The sequence below is a fragment of the Myotis yumanensis genome, unplaced genomic scaffold (genome assembly GCF_028538775.1).
Source record: "Myotis yumanensis isolate MYYU_CA2020_CCGP unplaced genomic scaffold, mMyoYum1.0.hap1 SCAF_1, whole genome shotgun sequence".
NCBI lineage: Eukaryota > Metazoa > Chordata > Mammalia > Chiroptera > Vespertilionidae > Myotis > Myotis yumanensis.
In genome coordinates, this window is record NW_027223752.1 from 240082324 (window position 1) to 240097905 (window position 15582).

At 61.5% G+C, this 15582-nt stretch overlaps 1 protein-coding gene across 1 annotated transcript in view; it reads left to right on the top strand.

Annotated features, from left to right (window-relative positions):
* GAK (cyclin G associated kinase) overlaps positions 1 to 9411 on the top strand; it is a 39317-nt gene extending 29906 nt beyond the window's left edge. The window contains exons 22-28 of the mRNA XM_070400731.1: positions 306 to 479; positions 916 to 1026; positions 3176 to 3292; positions 7201 to 7422; positions 7736 to 7884; positions 8631 to 8807; positions 8957 to 9411. Coding sequence (XP_070256832.1) covers positions 306 to 479; positions 916 to 1026; positions 3176 to 3292; positions 7201 to 7422; positions 7736 to 7884; positions 8631 to 8807; positions 8957 to 9058 — 1052 coding nt within the window. The 3' untranslated portion in view covers positions 9059 to 9411. The remainder of the gene's footprint in view (positions 1 to 305; positions 480 to 915; positions 1027 to 3175; positions 3293 to 7200; positions 7423 to 7735; positions 7885 to 8630; positions 8808 to 8956) is intronic.
* Positions 9412 to 15582: the final 6171 nt, after the last annotated feature.

The window sequence follows — 15582 nt, forward strand, 5'->3', positions numbered from 1 at the left end:
CAGGGCCTGGGAGGAGCTGAGGATGGGTGGGCTGGGCCGCAGCCAAGAGGGGAAGCAGGAGGCGGCCGCACTGTGGCGTCCTCCCGCCCCTCCATCCATCCTGAGCTCACGTCCTCTCAGCTGCTTGTCTGAGGTGAGGGCGTCGGGGCTGACGATGTGCCCAGCTCTCGATCCCTCCGTGTCCTCCTGGGCCCGCGGGGTGGTCATCGTCCAGGCCGCGCAGCCGGGGGCCTGGCGCTCTGGGCTGGGTGCTCCTGTGGTGCCTCCACACGCCTCACTGTGCCCGCCACTGGGTGTCTCTGCAGCCGACCCGTTCGACCCTCTCCTGCTGACGTCCGATCTAGATGCCCAGCCCTGCTCCAAGCCCAATCTCTTGGGGGAATTTCTTAATTCAGACTCTCTGGCCGCTCAGCCTGCGTCCTTCCCCTCCACCCACAGCGCCCCGCCCCCGGCCTGCGGCACCGACTTCCTGCAGCTGGGTGAGTAGCTGTGGGGCTGCAGGCCCTCCCTCCCCGGAGGATGAGGTGGCCGCTGGTGTCCACCCTCGTGCTCTGCTAGGTTCCAGGGTGGGTGGGCGAAGGTCCTGGGGGCGCCCTGTGCACCATGAGTGACGTGTGTGAGCCTCTGCAGGAGGCGGACGTGGCGCGTTGTCCTGGGAGCTTTTCCACCCGCTCACCCGTCCCCTTGGTCCCTTCAGTGGCATGAGGCATCCACAGCCTGTGAGGAGGGGAGGCTGGTCCGTGCTGGCTGAGCCAGCAGGGCCCACTGGGACTCGGCCAGGTGCACCGGCCAGCTGTCCTCTGTCCCTCCTGCTCCCACATGACAGGTGTCTGTGTGTGGGGACGGTGGGCACGAGCCATTTGAAGGCCACGGTCCACCCCACTGGGGCCCACACATGGTGCTGCTCTCTCCCAGGGGACGTGCCCGCCGAGCCCAGCAGGATGTCCACCTCGGCCAGCCACCCGGACCTGCTGGGAGGATGGGACTCCTGGGCCGAGGCCCCGGCCCCCGCTCCAGCCACAGAAGGTACGGCCCTGACCCCCCTCCATGTCGCCAAGACGCAACCATGCCTTCCCAGGGACAGGGGTCCTGGTGGCACGGGCCACACCCTGGTCAGCAGGTCCAGGGCTGTCCCAGGGCGCCCTGCCCTCCTCCCTGCCCACTCCTGCAGGTGTGCACAGGCGCCAGGCCCTCCACGTCCTCCCTTCCTCGTCTCCTGTGGGCGCGTAGCGTGTAGGACACGGCCCATGGGTGGCCCTCTCACCGCAGCGTCTCTGAGTGGTGGCTGAGCCTCGGGGCGCCTGCCCAGGACACCGAGGGGGTCCCACCTTCACTGGCTGGACATCTGTCCTTTCCTCCGTCTGTGATTCTGTCCTGTTGGGAAACTGGCTTGTGCAGGGCTGTCAGAGGTGACCCTGTGACGAGGCCTCTGGCAGCGTCCCCTCAGGACCTCCTGTTGACTGGCTTGCCCAGGAGCCCCCCAGCCTTCAGTCTCACCAAAGCTGGACGATGACTAAAGACCACTTTGGTAGACCGCCCGCTATTTCCATTTGCATCCCAGTCTGCACGTGAGGTTAACTGTTACTTTATGTCCTTGGTTTTTTGTGTGTTTTTTTGAGAACTGTTTTACGTTCCTTTTTGCATAGGAAATTCTCCTGCCTATGAACTTCTAAGAGCCCCTTACTGTAGGAGTAGCCAGCATTTGTAATGATTATGTTCCTCCAAGTGGCTGTACAACAGTTTACTCAGATACTTCAGTTTCTGATACTTAGAATAGTCTCAAACTGACACTATTATAAAGAATATTATACATCAAAGTGAAAAGGCAGCCCACTGAGTGGGAGACTGTATTCGAAGTGATGCATCTGATCAGGGTTAACTTAAAAAATACAAGAAGAACTCACACAACTCAACACCAGGAGGACAGTCCAATTAAAAATGGGCAAAGGACCTAAGTAGACACTTCTCCAAAGAGGACACAGACGGCCGAGAGACATGAAAAAAGGCTCAAAGTCCCTGAGCATCCGAGACGCAGATTAAAACGACAATAAAGTAGCACCGCACACCTGTCAGATGGCTACCACCAGCACGTGAGGGTGCGGAGAAAAGGGAGCCCTCGGGCTCTGCTGGGGGAATGCAGATGGTGCAGCCGCTGTGGAGAACAGTGTGGCGTTTCCTCAAAAAATTAAATATGGAGCTGCCATTTGACCCAGTGATCCCACTTCCAGGAATATATCCCAAGAAACTAGAAACACCAATCAGAAAGGACATATGCACCCCTATGTCCATAGCAGCACAACTTACAATAGCGAAGATCTGGAAACAGCCCGAGTGCCCATCAGCAGATCTATAATAATAAAAGCATAATATGCTAATTAGACCAGACAACCTTCCGGACGAAGGGGGTGCTGAGAGGGAAGCCTGGGTCCCAGGAGCCAGAAGGAAGCCGGTGCCAGCAGTCGGGGGAAGGAAGGCCTACTCTTGCACACATTTTGTGCATCAGGCCTCTAGTGAATAGGTTAAAGCTGTGGAACATCTACACCAGGGAACACTGTGCAGCAATAAAAAAGAAGGATCTCTGACGCTTTGCGACAGCACAGAGGGACCGGGCGAGTTCGTGCTAAATGAAATAAGTCAGTCGGAGAAAGACAAGTATCACATGATCTCACTCCTGTGGAATCTAATGAACACAATAAACAGAATAGAACCAGGGGCCTGGAACCATGGAACAGACTGATGGGGAGGGGGAGGGGGAGGGGCTGGGTGACAGAAGATGCAGGGATTAGCCAAACATACGTGCATAGCTCATAGACACAGCGGTGTGGTGATGGCCAGGGGGAGGGAGGGCAGGGGTGGGCGGAGGGGGAGCAGAGGGAGAAGGGGGGGCAGCCATCATAGTATCAACAGTAAAAGCTAAAATATATGTCACAAAGCACATTCAGATGGGGGGGCGGTCCAGGAAGCAGCAGCACCAAGTCAGGAGGGGACAGATGTTTAGGTCTTTATGCACCAGGGGGTCTTCTGTGGGGGCAGTGGAAGCAGCCCTGTTCTTGTGTGTGTCCGTGTCTGGCGCCTGAGCCTCAGAGCTGCGTGAGGCCATCGGGAGCCTCGGCAGAGGGCTGGGCTGCGTCTCCCTGCGATGGCGCTCGTTTTAATATCCTCTGTCCTTCTCCAGGCCCCTTCTTCTCTCCTGGTGGCCAGCCAGCCCCTCCCGGCCCCCCAGCCAGCCGGGCCAAGTCTCAGAACCTGGACCCGTTTGCAGACCTCGGGGACCTCAGCTCCAGCCTCCAAGGTGAGGTGCAGGGCGTGTCGGGGTGTGCGGTGCCCGGTCCTCCGCCCACTCCCTCTGCCAGGCTCAGTGCCCAGATGGGCCTGCCCCTCCGTCCCCAAGGCCCAGGGCACAGTGACCCTCGGAGCAGCCGCCTGCCCTGTGGCCGGGGCTTGGGGACCAAGCTGCCGCACAGGTGCTGGGTCTCCACGTCCGTCCCCAGTGTCATGCCTGCCTGTGCTCGAACCTCCCAGAGCTGACTCGACGCCCTGGGACCCGGGTGCCTGGCCCCTTGTGCCTGCAGACACGTGTGGGTGTCAGCCTCCTCCCTCAGCAGGGGGGGGGGCTCCAGGTTGGAAGTGATGTCTCCTGGGGAGGCTGGCTCGGCTGGTCCAGCGTCTCCCCCTGAGCAGGGCCTCCTCGGTGCCCGTGAGCCTTCGTGGGAAGCCGAGGTCCCTCAGCACGAGGCTCCCTGCTGTCTGCTGCCCCCCAGCTCCCCTGCCCCGCCTCCCGCTCCTGCTGCGGCGTCTGCAGGGCCGACATCCATCCCACGTCATGTGGGCCCTTCTGCTGCTCTTTTTTTTCTTTTCTTTTTTTTTTCAGGTAAAGGTTATAGGATTTCTTTTTTTAAAAGATGCTATTATTGATTTTTAGAGGGAGCGAGAGAGAGAGAGAGAGAGAGAGAAACGTCAATGATGGGAGGGAATCATCCATGGGCTGCCTCCTGCACACCCCCCACTGCGGATCGAGCCCACAACCTCTTGGTTCCGGGGTCGACCACTGAGCCACGCTGGCCGGGCTGCTGCTGTCTTGTTGATCCTGGAGGTTTTCGTTTTCTGGGCAGTTTGTTCTTTGAAGTTTCCTGGAGTTGAGGTTGCAGTGTCTCTGGGCGCGCAGCTCTGTGGCCCCGGCTCAGGACAGCGAGTGTGGAGGGGACTCCTGGGCACCACCTGGGCTGTTGGCTGCAGACCCTGTGAGGAGGGTTTACCGGATCTGAGTCGGCCGTTCTCAGGATGGAGCCGGCCCTCGGCTCTGCACTGCGCCTGACGCCCTGTCGTGCCCCCGCAAGACGAGTTTGAATAAAGCTGGTGGCACTGAGAGGAGACATAAACAGGCTCGGCTTCTGCTGGAGACCACGCCTCCTCCAAACCTGGGACGCTGCTCGCTGTCAGGAGGCGGGGGCCGGGCACCGCTCCACGAGCCACGGACGTCCTCCTGCCCTGCAGCCTGCACCATGGGGCCGTATGACAGGAGGGTCACGGCCCATCATCCTGCTCTGACCACGGCCAGTGGGACACCAGGCGCAGCTGTGAGAGCCTGACAGAACAGCTGCTCTCGGGCTGTGGGGGGCGGAGGTGCTGCACCGGATGAGGGTGGAGGTGGGAGGCTCCGGACCTGGGTGCACGTGCAGCGCCGCTGGGAGAAGATGAGACTCTGTCAGCTCAGAGCCAACGGAAGAAAGGGAATGACGGGGCCAGGCCCATGAAGTTAAAGGCAGGAACCACCAGAGAGCAAAGGACAAGCTGCGGGGCAGAGAGGTGCTGCAGGCTGGAGGAGGCTGCCGGCCCCACGGCTCAGCTCCCGCCGGGCCCACGGCTCAGCTCCCCCCGGGCCCACGGCTCAGCGCTCCCGCCGGGCACCACGGCACAGCTCCTGCCAGGCCCAAGGCACAGCTCCCGCCGGTCCCACGGCTCAGCACTCCTGCCAGGCCCACGGCACAGCTCCCGCCGGGCCCACGGCTCAGCGCTCCCGCCGGGCCCACGGCACAGCTCCCGCCGGGCCCACGGCTCAGCACTCCCGCTGGGCCCACAGCTCAGCTCCTGCCGGGCCCACGGCACAGCTCCTGCAGGGCCCACAGCACAGCACAGCACAAGTGTGGGTGAAACAGCCTCGACACCAGCCGTGCCAGGTGGCGAGTGTGAGCAAGGGTGCCGTTCCTGCCCCTGGCACCTCATCACTGTGAGAGCTGCCCGCTGTCCACGGACCATCAGGAAATGGGTGTGTCGCATCGGAGGAGACGCCCAGCAGGGCCACACGGAGCCAGCGAGCCCCCAGCCCCGTGGGAGGTGCCAGGAGACCGCGCTCACTTGCAGCTGCTGGGAAGTGAGGGCCAGTTTCTATAAAAGTAGACACACAACCGGCATTCACCCAGAAAGATGGAGGCGCAGGCGTGCACAGGCCTGTACGCACGTGTTCACAGCAGCTTGGTTTGTAATGTCTCCAAACCGGGTTGGTGGTTGAGCGAACCTTGGTGTGTCCCTGGAAAATGATGCTCAGCGGTAAAAGGAGGCTCCTGAGTGAGAGCTCCCTGCAAGGCCGCCGGCTTTCTGAGTCCCTTTCTAGAGCATTGAACGTATGTAGACAGACGGATAGACACAGACGGACGGATAGACACAGATAGCTAGCTAGACAGACAGACGGATAGATAGATGGATAGATAGATAGACAGACAGACGGATAGCTAGACAGACAGACGGATAGATAGGTCGATAGGCAGATAGACACAGACGGATAGATAGATAGATAGATAGATGATACATAGACAGACACAGACGGATAGCTAGATAGATGGATAGATAGATAGATAGATAGACGGATAGATGATAGACGGATAGACACAGACGGATAGATAGATAGATAGATAGATAGATAGATAGATAGACAGATAGATGATACATAGACAGACACAGACGGATAGCTAGATAGATGGATAGCTAGATAGATAGATAGACGGATAGATGATAGACGGATAGACACAGACGGACGGATAGACACAGATAGCTAGATAGATAGATAGATAGATAGACAGACAGACAGACGGATAGCTAGATAGATAGATAGACGGATAGATGATAGATAGACAGACAGACAGATAGACACAGACGGATAGCTACATAGACAGATAGACGGATAGCTAGATAGATAGATAGACGGATAGATGATAGATGGATAGATGATAGATAGACAGATAGACACGGACGGATAGACACAGATAGCTAGCTAGACAGACGGATAGCTAGATAGATGGATAGATAGATAGATAGACAGACAGACAGACAGACGGATAGATAGATAGGTCGATAGGCAGATAGACACAGACGGATAGATGGATAGATGATAGACGGATAGGTAGACAGGTAGATGGATAGACAGACGGATGGATAGATCGATAGGCAGATAGACACAGACAGATGGATAGATGATAGATGGATAGGTAGATAGACAGGTAGATGGATAGACAGACAGGTAGGTAGATTTCAGAGAGGGAGAGAGAGGAACGTCAGGAGAGAATCTGATTGGCTGCCTCCTGCACAACCCACACTGGGGATCAAGCCTGCAACTCTGGCATGTGCCCTGACTGGGAATCGAACCATGACCTTCTGGTTCATAGGTCGAAGCTCAACCACTGAGCCATGCCAGCCAGGCCATTTCTAGAACATTCTTGAAGTGAGTCACAGAGATGGTGAACAGATGGGTACCTGGACAAATAGGAATGCATGGTAAAATGGCACAGAGCTGGGGGGCCCGTGTGCGCACACGTGCGCACACCCATATGGCAGCACATACGTGGCAGCACACAAGTGGCTGCACACGCGTAGCAGCTGGCAGGAGCCTGAGCTGCGCCGAGGCGGGTTGCCGTCTGCTGCGTGTGCCGGGCTCTGGGTTCTGGTTCCGGGTTCCTGTGAGTCTGTTTCCAGATAAAGGTTAAGGAACCAGCCTGCGCTCTGAGCCCCCGCTCACCCTGTCCAGCCCACTGCCCACGGCCCCTGCGGCTGTCCCCACCGTCGCCCACGGAGCCGCTCTGATGGCTGCTCGCCCTGCGTCCTGGCCCCCGACTAAACGTTGGTTTTGCAATACCTGTGTCTCTGAGACTCCCTCAGGACCAGGCGCTGCCCCCTGTTCACGCTCACCGCCCGGAATTGTCTCCCCAGGCTCACCCAGTGGATTCACTCCTGGGGCCTTCGGTCCCAAAGCAGCCCCCCCTCCCAAGGGCGGCAGCTCCTGGCAGACAAGTCGGCCCCCGACCCAGGGCGCCCCACGGGCCCCCCAGACCAAGCCACCCCCCAAAACCTGTGCACAGCCAAGGCCTAACTACGCGAGCTTCAGCGTTATCGGCGGCCGAGAGGAGCGGGGTATCCGCGTCCCCAGCTTTGGTGAGTCCTCTTCCCTCCGTGTGGACTTTTTCCCGGGAAAGCTCTGAGCCCAGAGCCCTCACCATAGGAGCCACACCTGGGTGGGGGCGCGGTTCCGATCGTGTCTGTGGTGTCCCCGTCCCGGCCAGCGCGGCCCAGGTGGCCAGGCCCATGCTGCCAGGAACTGGCCTGGCTATGGTGTCATCCCTGGGATGGCATAGCCACGTCAGCCCCAGGTGGTGACCTTTGCCCCCGGGGAGCCCTGTGGGTGCTTCCCACACAAGGTCCAGTGGGCACAGGGTCAGCAGCCATGTCCAACCGCCCCCGCCTCCAGCTCAGAAGCCGCGGGTGTCGGAGAACCATTTTGAAGACCTGCTGTCGAACCAGGGCTTCTCCTCCAAGGCCGACAGGAAGGGGCCGAGGACCATCGCCGAGATGAGGAGGCAGGACCAGGCGAGGGACACAGACCCGCTCAAGCTGAAGGTGCGTGGCGGCGGGGGCAGAGCGGCCGGGGTCACCCAGGGCGTCCCCGTGTGGCCCTTGTCCTGGGCGCTGAGGTTCCCTGGGGCCAAGATCACCTGCTTCGCCGCGTGGGCAGAGCGGCCGGGCCAGCTCGCACGTTTGGAGGGTTGGGGGGCGTCTCCCACCCAGGCTCCTGGCCTTGGAGAGTTCGCAGTGGATGCGAAGCGGCCGCGCAGCCCCTCCCCCAGCCGCTCGGCTCGGGCAGCGTCAGGCTGAAGGCGGAGGCTCTGCTCTCTCTTACTCGGGGTCTGGCTCCTCGGGAATTCTAGCCGTACCTGACCCCAGCCCGCAGGGCGACGTGCCTGAGGCCCCCTGGGGGCGGGCGTCCACCGCGTGCACTCCGGCCTCTGCTGGGCGCCTGAGCCCAGGTGTCTTCACGGCAGATCGGTGGAGATGGGGGTGTGGGCCACTGACAGGCCACTGGAGCCTGGCCTGTCGTCCTGCTGGGCCCTGGGGCTCCAGGACAGGCTGTGCGGCCACAGTGGGGGGCTGGCTGTGAATTCCACGCTGTCCTGTCCTATGGGGTCTGGTCAGGCCTGGGAGTGGTGCTGACCGTGCCTGGTAGGGTCAGCACAGGAAGTGGGACAGGGCCTGTTCTTGTGGCGTTGGAGGCTTGCTTGGGGCGGACGCGTGTGGAGTGTTGCGATGCTGGCCCATGCAGGGGGGCTGGGCCAGGACTCCTGCCTGCAGCTCCACATCTCCCCCAGCTCCTGGACTGGACCGAGGGCAAGGAGAGGAACATCCGCGCCCTGCTGTCCACACTACACACCGTGCTGTGGGACGGCGAGAGCCGCTGGACGCCCGTGGGCATGGCTGACCTGGTGACGCCCGAGCAGGTGAAGAAGCAGTACCGCCGGGCCGTGCTGGTGGTGCACCCCGACAAGGTGAGTGCGGGCGGGGTCCACTGGGAGGTGAGCACCCACTGGGCGGATCCACTGGGAGGTGAGCGCCCACTGGGCGGGTCCACTGGGAGGTGAGTGCTGGGAGGGATGCCAGGAGCTGGCGTGGGACCATCCTCCCCTCCGTCCCGCAGGCCACGGGGCAGCCCTACGAGCAGCAGGCCAGGATGATCTTCATGGAGCTGAGCGACGCCTGGTCCGAGTTTGAGAGCCAGGGCGCCCGGCCTCTCTTCTGAGCCCTCTGGTCACAGCTGCATGTGGACCAGCAGCTGCCGTTGGCCGCAGGGCCCTGCCAGGCTGAGGCGTGGGCGACGCAGCTGCACCGATGGCCGCTGCGCCCTCGGAGGACGAGCCGCCTGGCGAAGAGCATTCCGGAGCCTCTGGGTTTCCTCTTTTCTTTTTCCCAAAGGAAAGTGTTGATTCGCGTTCCCCCCCGTCGTCGCGTCTGTGATTTGTTGGTTCAGGGCCGTCCCTGAGAGCGTCCCCTCTGGGGAGAGCGCTGCTCCGTCCTCTGTCCCGCGTGACATCCGTGTCCCAGGCGTGATCAGCCTGAGGCCTCCTGTACATAATTAAACTATTTTCTGATGACGCTCGTCTCAGGCTGGTCTTGGCGCTGACCTGAGGTCGCAGCGCAGGGCCCGGGGCTGCAGGGGCTGCTCGTCCCTGTCCTGAGCCTCCTCGGGCCCTGGGGCAGCCTGGCTGATCCGTCACGTGCAGGAGGCGGCGGCAGTGTGGGGGCTGACGGACGCTGCAGGCGCTGGGTAGCTGCGGTCGCTGCCCCTCCAGACACTGGTGCCTGAGTGGAGGGCCCCGAGCCTCCCTTCGGAGTGGGGGGTGGGGGACTGTTGGGCGTCCAGGGAAAGGCCAGTGGGAGAAGCTCCTGCCAGCAGGCCCCATGCCCGCGTCCTTCATCCAGTCAGGTGCAGGCGGCCTCCACCCACTTCTGGGGGCGGGGATGTACGTGCCCCCCACCAACCAGGCCCCGATGCCCCCATTGGCCAGGCCCCAATGCCGCCCACCATCAAGGCCGCGATGTCCCCACATCAATGAGACCCGGTCTTTCACTCAAATGGTAGTGACCTCGGGCCTTACCGCCATCTGCTTCCCACATCAGGTAAGCTATGGAGAAACAGCTCCTGCCACCCCCAGAGCCACTGAGGAACCCCCAGGACACACCTGGGAACCTTGACCCTACCCTAACCCTAACCCTAACCCTAACCTTCACCCTAAACAACCTTAACTCTAACCCTAACCCTAAACTAGCCCTACCTCTAACCTTAAACCTAAGCCTAACCCTAATCATAGCCCCAGCCTAACCTTAAAAATAACCCTACCTAGATCTAAAACTAACTCTAACCCTATCCTAGCCCTAACCCTAATCCTTAACCCTAACCTTAACACTACTCTGAGCCCTAACCCTACCCATATCCTAACCCTAACCCTAACCCTACCTCTACCCCTAACCCTGAACCTAACCTTAACCCTAACACTGATGCTACCATAACCCTAAACCTAACCCTAAACTTAACCATAACACTAACCCTAAACTTAACGCAATCCTAGCCTTAACCCTACCAAATCCTAAACCTAACCCTAACACTAAACCTAGGCCTAGCCCCAAACTTAACTCTAATTATAACCCAAGCCCTAGCCCTACCCATAGCCCTAAACCTCACCCTACCTCTACCCCTAACCCTAAACCTAACCATAACCCTAACCCTAAACTTAACCCTAACTCTAAACCTATCCCTACACCTAGCCTAATCCTAACCTGACCCCTAAACCTAACTCTAACCCTAAACTAGCCCTAGCCCTAACCTTAAACCTAACCCTAACCCTACCCCTACCCTTAACCCTAAACAACTCTAACCTTAATCGTAAACCTAACCTTAGGCCGAGCCCTAACCTTAACCCTAACACTACGCTAGCCATAACCCTAACACTAACCCTACCATAACCATAACCCTAACCCTATCCTAGCCCTAACCTTAACCCTACCCTAACCCGAACCTTAACCCTAACCCGAACCCTAGCCCTAGCCCTAAACCTAACCCTAACCCTAACCATGCCCTAGCTGTAACCCTAACCCTATCCTAGTCCTATTTCTAACACTAAACCTAACCCTAACCTTAACTTTAACCCTAATACTGACCCTAACCCTAGCACTAAACTTAACCCTAACCCTAATCCTACCCAAACCCTAACCCTAAACCTAAACCTAACCCTAGCCCTAGCACTAAACTTAACCCTAACCCCAACCCCAACCCTAGGCCTTGGGGGAGGGGAGGGCGGTACAGGGGCCCGGGCTCCCCTGAGGCTCTGGAGATGCTCTGCTCCCTTGTTGGGTATGGGGCCTGGCCTTCTGCCCCCCGAGCTCCTGGCCTCGCAGGGGCCTCGCACAGGGTAGTGTGAGGCTGTCTGTGGTGTGGCCTGGGCACCTCCCCGGGCCAGGAGCTCCGCTGGGACTGGCTGCTCCTGGACCCTGGGCCCCCGCTGGGCAGCCCTGAAGGGACCATTTCCAGCCCCTGTGAGATCAGGGCCACCACCCTCCCTGACCCTGACCCTGACCCCACCAGCTCTGCGGCCTCTGTGCTGTGGGGCAGGGCTGGTGTGGGGTGAGCTGCCCAGAGCCGGGAGGCCAGCGGTGCAGGTGAGTGTGGGCAGGAGCAGGAAGCGTGGCCTGCGGTGCGGAACAGCCTGGGGGCAGGGCCTCTTGTGGAAACAGACAGTGAGGACACCCGACTGGGCCCGGGTCTCGGCCCCCCAGGACCGGACGGGGTCTGGGGATAGAACTGGTCGTGTGGCTGGGGCAGCACTGAGCCTTGGAGGCTGGGCCTGCCCCATGGAGGCATCAGGGAGGCACGCGGGGTCCTGCCAGCTGCTCACTTTCCTTCTCCCTGTTGCAGCCTTTTAAGTAATAACAGATCCAGCGGGAAGATGGCCGGGCAGCGAGGCGGTGCCAGGACTGTTACTCAGCTTGTTAAATTATTAAGTTTGCATTTGAAGTTTCTGGGGAGTCCCAGGTGTTCCAGGAGCCCCTCCCAGGCCCCCCTCAGGGCCTGCACCCCCTGCCCGCCCTCAGGCAGCAGGGTGCCCTGGGGGACGGGAACGCCAGGGAGCAGGCAGAGAGCTGGCACCAGATGGCCTCCATGGAGGGAGCCTAGGGGTGCCCAGCAGGGCCTTCCAGAGAGGCGGGGTGGGGGCTGCCTCTGCCTCCAGAGTGACCGTGGGGGGACAGAGGGGACCTGTGGACAGCAGGGGTCCCACACACAGCACCAGGTCTCCCTCAGTCCTGCTTTGGGCCAGGGCTGCCGGCCGGTTTCTGGGGGGCTGTTCTCTGAAGAGCTATTGGGGCGCTGAGCTGACCTCCTGGTGTGACACCTCCTCTCATCCAGCTGCCTGCCATGTCCCTCCCCACCCCACCTCCGTCCACCTCCACACCCCACCTCCGTCCACCTCCCACCCCACCTCCGTCCACCTCCCACCCCACCTCCGTCCACCTCCCCACCCCACCTCCATCCACCTCCACACCCCACCTCCGTCCACCTCCCACCCCACCTCCGTCCACCTCCACACCCCACCTCCGTCCACCTCCCACCCCACCTCCGTCCACCTCCCCACCCCACCTCCGTCCACCTCCACACCCCACCTCCGTCCACCTCCCCACCCCACCTCCGTCCACCTCCACACCCCACCTCCGTCCACCTCCCACCCCACCTCCGTCCACCTCCCCACCCCACCTCCGTCCACCTCCACACCCCACCTCCGTCCACCTCCACACCCCACCTCCGTCCACCTCCCACCCCACCTCCGTCCACCTCCCCACCCCACCTCCGTCCACCTCCCACCCCACCTCCGTCCACCTCCCCACCCCACCTCCGTCCACCTCCCCACCCCACCTCCGTCCACCTCCCCACCCCACCTCCGTCCACCTCCCCACCCCACCTCCGTCCACCTCCCCACCCCACCTCCGTCCACCTCCCCACCCCACCTCCGTCCACCTCCCCACCCCACCTCCGTCCACCTCCCCACCCCACCTCCGTCCACCTCCCCACCCCACCTCCGTCCACCTCCCCACCCCACCTCCTCCAGGCCCAACACCATAGGACAGAGGCCACCCCCAGGTGCCTGATGAGCCCGCCTGGGGCTTCAGCCGCCTCAGCCCACCTTTCTCGCTGGTACAAATTCCCACTAAGTTCCCACGGTCTTGCTCGGCTGGCTGTGGGTCTGGGTCTGTCACCAGGACCGGGTCCTCGTCCTGGCACTCGCAGGACCCCAAGTCCTACTGGATGTGGCCTGCGGCCGTGGAGGCCTGGCTCAGGGCTCGCCCATCGCTGGGCACCCAGGTGTCCTGTTCTCCCTCCTGCCAAGCTGCACTGCGCCCTCCAGTCTGTGCCCCCGCTGCCTGTGCCCGCGCCCGCCTTCCTCCTCCCAAGCGCCCATCACTTTGACCCACCTGTCAGCAACCTGGTCTCTCTCCCTGGCTGGCCGGCAGACGTGAACTGAGGGGCCGCTGTGTGTGGCGAGGGTGAGACAGAGACCGGGAGGGAGAGACCATGAGAGAGAGAGATGGTGACCCCACAGCTGACCTCTGAATAGTGACCCCCCAGGGAGGGGGAGGGATGGAGACAGACGTGGAGGGTCAGCAGCGTCCAGGAGCCAGCAGAGGCCTCTGGCCTCCGTGCCCGAGCCTGTCCCGGCCAGTGAGCCCCTGGCTCAGGGTGTGGGTGCACTCGGGGTGCAGACTCCAGCACTGGGGCTGGGCCCTGCCCTGTCTGCACTTCCCAGGCCTGCAGGCCGCACCCGCCTAACTGGTGCCTTTAGGTCAGGGGCTGTCTCTCTGCAGGTGGCTTGTGGGGTCCTCTGGGGGGCTGCCCGCAGGATGTCCGCTGTGGGTCATCCCATCAGGGGGGCAAGGACCCTGAGCTGGGGATCCTCAGGCCCTGGGAATGGGTGACCCCTCCACAGCGCCTGTCCCCAGACCTGCACAAGGCTGACCTTTGACCCACCTCATAAAGAGATGAAGCACGCCCTAACTCAGCGGTTCTCAACCGTCCTGACGCCGCGGCCCTTTAGTACGGTTCCTCATGCTGTGGTGGCCCCCAACCATCACATTATTTTCGTTGCTGCTTCATAGCTGTAATGTCGCTACAGTTATGAATCGTCATGTAAATATCGGATATGCAGGATGGATTTTCATGGTTACAAATTGAACATAAAGCATAGTGATTAATCACAAAAACAATATGTAATTATATATGTGTTTTCCGATGGTCTTAGGCGACCCCTGTGAAAAGGTCGTTTGACCCCCAAAAAGGTCGCGACCCACAGGTTGAGAACCGCTGCCCTAGCTGGTTTGGCTCAGTGGACGGCCTGCGGACTGAAAGGTCCCAGGTTCGGTTCCGCTCAAGGGCATGTACCTTGGTTTCGGGCACATCCCCAGTGGGAGATGTGCAGGAGGCAGCTGATCGATGTTTCTCTCTCATCGATGTTTCTAACTATCTCTCTCCCTTCCTCTCTGTAAAAAATCAATAAAATATATTTTTTTAAAAAGAGAGAGAGATGAAGCAGCCCGGCCAGCGTGGCTCAGTGGTTGAGCGTCGATCTATGAACCAGGAGGTCACAGTTCGATTCCGGTCAGGGCACAACCTGGTCCGGGTTGCGGGCTCCATCCCCGGTGCGGGGCGTGCAGGAGGCAGCCCATCAGTGATTCTCATCATCGATGTTTCTATCTGTCCCTCCCCCTCCTCTCTCTCTAAAATCAATAAACAATATATTTAAAAAGAAAAAAAAAAGCAGACACGTGCTCCTCCCATTCCCGGGGGTTTGCAGCCCTGGCGGGAGTCCCCTGTCCTGCCCTCCACCCCCCTCCCTCCCTCCTCGCTGGCTCAGTCCCGCCAGGGCCGGGAGGGTCCGAGAGGCAGGAGCTGGGGCCGAGGGGCCGGCGGACTGGGAGCAGGCCGGTCCGAGCTCAGGCTGAGGTCCAGGCGCGGCGGGAAGGGCGCGAGGAGTGGCCGCCCCTCCGTGGGGCAGGGGCAGGGGCAGGGGCAGCCCCAGGATCCACCGCTTCCATCGCCACCCGCGACTCCCCGTGACTCAGCCTGGCGGGGCCGGTGACCAGTGACTGCTGCGGCCGCCAGGGTGGCCACCCGCCACCGGGCAGCCGGCCCTGCGCGGTTCCGGGAGACGCGTACCCCGCAGCCCTCTCCCCGCACGAGGCCGCGCAGGGACCCGGGAGGGGCGGGGGCGGGAGGCGGAGCTGCGACCTTGCAGCGACCGCCAAGCGCGGCCCGCAGTGCAGCTCCGCGGAGGCAGCACCCCGCGGGGAGGGGGCGGCGGGCGGGGCTGGCGCGGACCGCGGGGCGGGGCCCGGGGCGCAGGGCCCTCCCCCTCCCCCTCCCCCCTCCCCGCCGCGGGCCCCGACCGTCCGCGGACCGGGCTCCTCGGTCACTTTCATTGAAAAAGAGGCCGGGCCGTCTGCGGGTCTCTCTCCGCCGGGGGAGGGGGTCAGAAGTCTGGGGGCCCCCTTCTCCCGCTCAGAGGAGGCCCGAGAGCGGGGGTCGGGGTCACTCGGGTTCGGGACCACCTCCCCCCGCCCGCGGTGGGACCCCCTTCCCGTGGCGGAGCGATTGGGGAGGGGGCGCCCCCACCCCCTGCCCCCCTCCAGCCCCAGGAGGGACTTTCCCTCCGGGTTTGAGGGTGTCGATCCCGCACGCGCTCACGAAGGACCCGGCGAGAGGAGTGCGGACCCTGCGGGAGG